The sequence below is a fragment of the Nomascus leucogenys genome, chromosome 12 (genome assembly GCF_006542625.1).
Source record: "Nomascus leucogenys isolate Asia chromosome 12, Asia_NLE_v1, whole genome shotgun sequence".
NCBI lineage: Eukaryota > Metazoa > Chordata > Mammalia > Primates > Hylobatidae > Nomascus > Nomascus leucogenys.
Window position 1 is genome coordinate 15545121 of NC_044392.1, and position 6355 is coordinate 15551475.

The following is a 6355-nucleotide window of genomic DNA, read 5'->3' on the forward strand; positions in this document are numbered from 1 at the left end:
TTCTTATACCATACTCTAAAAATTGGTAATCCAGATTAGGATTCTGGCAGAGAATCGTGGCATACCGAATCCCCAGCCCCAGAATCAGAAACTCAGAAGGGAACCAAAGTTAGTATTTTAACTTTTTTTTTTTTTTTTTAAGCAACATCACTAGAAACATCATTAACACACTAAAAATTAGCTGTTCTTAGGCTGGGTTCAAAACTTGAGTAACTGTAGGCAGCCAAGAGAAGTTGGGATATTGTAATCTTCTAGGCTTCAGATGGGAAAGTTGAGGATATTGTAATCTAGGCTTAAGATGGAAAGTAAGAACTTTAATTCCAGTTCTGCAGCCAGATTTCTTTATGACCTTGAGAAAGCCTTGTGGTCAGTTTCCTGGTGTGTTCATGCAATTAAGGTTAGGGTATTTGTGATTAAGTTGAAATGGGTTCCTTTGCTTAGAAGATTAACCCTTGAAACCTAGAGCCAAAAATTTCAGTGTTGCTAAAAAAAAAAAAAAAAAAAAAAAAAAAAAAAAAAAAAAATCTATGTTAAATTCGGTCAAAGCTACTATGCAAACATACCTTTTGGAAAAAGTAATTTGGGCCGAGCACAATGGCTCAAAGTTGTAATTCCAGCATTTTGGGAGGCTGAGGCAGGCAGATCACTTGAGCCCAGGAGTTCGAGACCAGTCTGGGCAACATAGCAAAACCCTGTCTTTTACAAACATACAAAAATTAGCAGAGGGTGGCATGTGCCTGTAGTTTCAGCTATTGGGATTGGGGGTGTGGGGTGCTGACATGGGAGGACTACTTGAGCCCATGAAGTCAAGGCTGCAACGAGCCAGATGCCACTGCACTCCAGCTTGGGTGACAGAGCAAGACTTTATCTCAAAAAAAAAAAAAAAAAAAAAAAAAGAAAAAGAAAAAGAAATGAAAAAGTAATTTGGATGTGTAAAATATAACTTTACAATTTAGAATACACAAAACTCTGTGACTTGAAAACCTCCTTAAACTTTAAAACTCACTCATGAGATAAACATTTCTGACAGTTGCATAGTGTTCAAAGTAGGTATGGTTGCTGTAAGCCCTTCATGAGTATGTAACTTAGTTCAAGTTTCCTAAAACTTTAAAATGATAACACTCATTAATGGTATTTAAATGTTTTTTTCTTGAAACAGATCATGTTACTAGTATAACCACAGCTAAGGAGAGAAATCTATCAGTCCTTGCTCTAAGCTTGAAAACTGGTAAGTATGCAGAGAACCAGTCCTTCCTGTTTCTTCTACTAAACTTCTTTTAGATTACTGACCAAGTTGATATCAAAGAGATCTGTAGGCACTTGAAGAAATGTGCATAGGCTTACAAGGCCACCAGGAACAGTGGTGCAGATAGTAGTGTTATAAATGTGAATTTGGGCAGCAAGGGGCAAGAGGATGCTCAGCTCTGTCATACTTAATCACTGAACAAATTGCTTAATCCTTCTAAGAGCACAAAATAATAAAAATAATACCCATCTCACGGGACTATTTTGTAAAGAAAATGATTTGAGACTTGGCACAGAGTAGGCCTTCCACAAATGTTAGCTTCTCTTATTATTGCCCATTCCTATGCTCCTATTCGGTGACCAGCCTGGCCAACATGGTGAAACCCCGTCTCTACTAAAAATACAAAACAATTAGCTGGGCGTGGTGGCACACACCTGTAATCCCAGTTACTCGGAAGGCTGACCACGAGAATCACTTGAACCTGGGTGGCGGATGTTGCAGTGAGCCGAGATTGCGCCACTGTACTACAGCCTAGGCGACAGAGCAAGACCCTGTCTCAAAAAAAAAAAAAAAAAAAAGGGTAACCACCACTTACTTGTTCGAAATTTTTCCTTGAGGGCATCCAGATCCTCCTTGAGAGCAACCTGCATCCACACCAAGCCAACACAGGCCACAACACAGGCAGCGAGGATGACAAAACCACAGAGCGGATAACAGATCTTGCAGCATCGTAAATAGTCTCCCCTGCTCAAGAGGACAAATTCAACCATGAGCACAAAAGTGATTACGGGTATAGCTTTATTAGAAATAGTACACGTTTTGCCATGCAATTATCTCCTTTAAATGAATAACCAGTGAATTAACCAGGGGAGGTAGGGTAAAGCACTTAAATGAATAAATAATATGACCTATTAAGGGTTCATCTACTGGATACAAAGGTTTCAAAAGTCACATAAAACAGAAGGAGTTCCTGCAGGTAAAAGGAAGAACCTAAAGGCACTGCAGCTGTCATCATCAGGAGGGAGGTCTTTGAATACAAGCTCAGGTCACAAAAGTGTAAAGACCAATGTTTCTCTGCAATTCCATCTCTGCACTGTAATTTGCCTATTGATTTCTCTCTCAAATACATACTCACTCCGGGGAATCTTGTTTCAGTTTACTGAAACTTTATAAACTTTTGAGCAAGTTTTACTGCAAAAGAAATGAAAGAAACAGGATCTGTAGTTTTAAGTGGACACCTGGTGTATTCTAGCTTATTGGCTCAGAAGTAAGGAAACATAGAAGGGGCTGGATTTCACACAAAACATCAACCAACCTTCAAGGTCTAAACTAACTTAGTAGGGTTACTACTCCAGGTACCTTCTGATGAAGGTAACACTTTATCTGACCTTCATAACCCAAACCCAGGATTGCCCTTAACAGCCTAAGCTGACAAAGCTCATTAGAAATCAAACTCTTCCTTTAACAAAACAAGACATTTTAAACCAACCAACCACTCAATGTCAGCAACCCGACCTTCTGCCTAGCCATTGTTTCTACATCCTCAGCAGAATCCTCTTTTCTTTTAGTGTGCTCTGAGAGAGTCCAAGGGCGTCTTTAAAGTTCCCTTTAGTCCCTTCCCACCCTGAGCCCTAATCCTAATGTCCTCAAATCTTACTACTTGATTTGCTAGTGGTCTCTCCACCTATGAACGGCTAGGGAAAATGATGCCTCTTCTTTTGCCACCCCCCCACCCCACCTACTCTCAAGGGTCATACTTCCTACAGTATATCTCTCACCATATTTCCCCATCACCAATATTCAGACTCATCAAGAGTGCAAAAACGAAATAATTTGCAGTCTTAAAGTCTCTGCTTCTCCTTTGTTCTACACTGTTTTAAAAAGTCTAGTCCCCAAAGCTTCTCTGCTCCTCTTGTCTCCATTCTTTGCTTCTTTAGGACTCCCCGGGCTCTTGGCACATTCTCCAAGTCCACATTTCCACCTCAGATTTGGAGCTTTTCTTTCTACACCTAAAGACAAATCTCTAACTTATTCTTCATTCAGGATCTGAACTTACCTTCTCCCTAAAACCGTTTTTCCCTCTTTGACTTCCAAGGCCTACACCCTTTTTTCTTCCTAAGGACTTCTTTTCTCCTTCCTGTCAATGTGGCCCCTTGGTAGTGCAAGGAGATGCCTTCTTCCCATTCCACCTTTCACCACTACTCACTTGGCAAAGCGAGAGCGATTTCCAACCACACCGAATTCCTCTTCCTCTTCGGAGCTGGACTCAGAGTCTGAGTCGGGAGGCTCAGTGCGAAGCAGGCGGTGACTGCTTGGGCCTTTCTTGGGCTTCTTTCTCCGGCTGTCCCCAGCCAAACCAATCAATGCATTGAGCTCTTTGCGCTTTTTCATCTTTTTGTGTGGGGTGAGCGGAGCCCCCACTCCTGAGCTGCCAGGTTCGTACCCGACGCCCAATTCTCTTCCTGCCTTGGAGCTGCCTTCCAGGGTTGGGAATCCTGGGCCAGAGCCCCCTGGTCACTCCCACCTAGGGGTGGGACTGACCAGATCCACCAGGGACTGGAGATTGGAGCCCAGAGGAAACTGGAACTCAGATGGGTGGGGGAAATCACATAGAAACGGCCAAGGAGCTGGTGACCCCAAAGGATAAGGCCTTGGGTGCAGAGTGTTAGTAGAGGGTGGAGAGGGACCTTTATCTCCCAAAGGGCGAAAAAAAAGCCAAGTCAAAAATGAAGGATTCTCAGCCTGGATAAGTAGGCAATACTTTTAAGCGTGCTCCAGGAGGTAAGGAAGGGCACGCTTAAAATAGGTGTTTTGGACCTCCGGAGCAGGATTTCCAATGGAGAGGGAAGAGAAACTCGTTCTGGAATGGGAAGAGAGTGGGGAGGTGCAGAGTAAGAACGTGGGAACGCGTCAGTCCCTTCCTTGCAGGAGAGGTGGCGGCAGGAGGGAGCTCCCAGCAGCTACAATCCCAACACTGCTTGGCCGCAGAGAAAATGCCCGGGCCAGGAAGCCGGCTGGGGTGTGTGATGATCACCGTTCTCCGGCCTCCGTCCTGAACGTGAAGGGGGCCCGAGGCCGAGGAAGATCCGGAGCCTGGCTCGAAGGATCGGCCTGAGAGAAGCCAGTCCCGCGCCTGCTAGACCCCCGCCCCGCTGTCTGGGCCTTGGGGACACGGTACTGCGGGCGACGGCGGCTCGGCCAACCGAAAGCGCTCCCGGCCGGAGTTTGAGGTCTCCGGCACGGGCAACTCTCGGTCACTCACACGCGCAGGCCCCACTCCAGCCGCGACTCCGGCCCCTGCTCCGGCTTCGGCCGCGGCTGCTCCCGACACGTTGTTGTTGGTGTTGGTGGCGGCGGCGGCGGCGGCGGCGGCCGCGGGCTCCAGACCCGGGCCATTGCACCAGCCGCAGATCACTTCCCCTTTGGCAGCGGCCGCCTACACCGCCTGCCAGTAAGCCGCGCTCCCATTGGTCGTCCGCCGGGGTGACGTCACGCCGGGGCGAAAGTCGTAGCGGAGAGGTGGGGCGTTAAAGGGGCCCTGCCCTGGCTGGGGCTGGGTCCCACCTGCCGATTAGGGTGACCCCGCCCCCAGGAGGGCTTCCGGGACCTGCTGCTCACCTGAGCCGGGTGGAGTCCTGCATCCTGCGGAGCGCGGGCGGGGCAGGCAAAGCTCCCAGCTGCTCGACCTACTTCGAAAGTTCATCAGCCGCCCGGGTCCCCTGGACTAACCATCTGAAGGCTCCGCCTCTCTGACTCTCACACAGACTGTTAAAAGTTTAGGCGCTTTTCAGATTAATGAACACATTCATTCAGTCAATAAATATTTATTGAGAGCTTACTACGTGTCAGGAGCTGTTCTAGCGCTGGGGATACAGCCATGAACAAAATAACCAGGGTCCTTGTCTTCCTGTATAGGGTTGCCAGATTTAGCAAATAAAAATGTAGGACACCCAGTAAAGTTTGAATTTCAGAGAAACAGCAAACAATTTTTTAGCATTAAGATATCCCATGCAACATATGGGACATCCTCACACTAAAAAATTATTCACTGTGTATGTGAAATGCAAGTTTAACTGAGCATCCTGTATCTTATCTGCCAATCTATTCCTGCAGTTTTTTTATACTCTAGAGGGAGGAGAGCAACAATAGGCAAACATATTAAATGTCAGGAGGTGATAAATGTTATGATGAAAATTGAAACACGGTCAGGTGATGGGGAGTGCCTCTGTGAAAAGGGAACATTTAGTCAGCTTATCGGAGGAGGTGAGGGAATGAGCTGTGCAGTGGCTGCAGGAAGGAGTGACCAGGAAGACCTGTTGTGGCTGGACCAGAAGAGCAAGGAGCAGAGTGATAGGAAATGAGGTCAGAGAAGCATCACAGGCCAGAGCTTTAGGGCCTTATGGATCACTGAAAGGACTTTGGGAAAGCACTGGGGTCTTTAAGCTGAGAGGTAGCATACTCTGGCTTTTCCGTAAAAAAAAAAAAAAAAAAAAAAAAAAAATCACTCTGGGCCAGCGCGGTGGCTCACGCCTGTAATCCCAGCATTTTGGGAGGCTGAGGTGGGCGGATCACGAGGTCAGGAGATGGAGACCATCCTGGCCAATATGGTGAAACCCTGTCTCTATTAAAAATACAAAAATTAGCTGGGCGTGGTGGTGCCCGCTTGTAATCCCAGCTGCTTGGGAGGCTGAGGCAGGAGAATGGCTTGAACCCGGGAGGCGGAGGTTGCAACGAGCCGAGATTGCGCCACTGCACTTCAGTTCACCAACAACCGCCACCAATACCGACAACTGAGCGAGACTCCGTCTCAAAAATAAATAAATAAATAAATTAATTAATTAAATAAAATAAAATAAAGGAAAAAATTACTCTGGCTACTTTGTAGAAAAAAGTGGGGGGAGAGTGAGGAACACAGGAGAGCAGTTTGTTACAGTCCAGCTAGAGATGATGCTGATAGATTAGAGAGGCAGTAGCAGAGATGGAGAGCATTCTGGATGCTTCTCGAAGACAGAGCTGACAATTTTTGCTGATAGATTAGATGAAAAGTGTGAAGAGAAGAGAGGGTTTGGAGGTGGAAACACTGGAAGCAAGGAATTGGTATTTATTGAG

At 46.3% G+C, this 6355-nt stretch overlaps 1 protein-coding gene across 2 annotated transcripts in view; it reads right to left on the bottom strand.

The window, feature by feature from the left end:
• Positions 1 to 4700, bottom strand: part of EFCAB14 (EF-hand calcium binding domain 14) — a 44112-nt gene extending 39412 nt beyond the window's left edge. For both annotated transcript variants that reach the window (XM_030823857.1, XM_003259016.4), the window contains exons 1-2: positions 3453 to 4700; positions 1842 to 1990 (exon numbers count right to left, since the gene is read on the bottom strand). In XM_030823857.1, coding sequence (XP_030679717.1) covers positions 1842 to 1990; positions 3453 to 3637 — 334 coding nt within the window. In that variant the 5' untranslated portion in view covers positions 3638 to 4700. The remainder of the gene's footprint in view (positions 1 to 1841; positions 1991 to 3452) is intronic.
• Positions 4701 to 6355: the final 1655 nt, after the last annotated feature.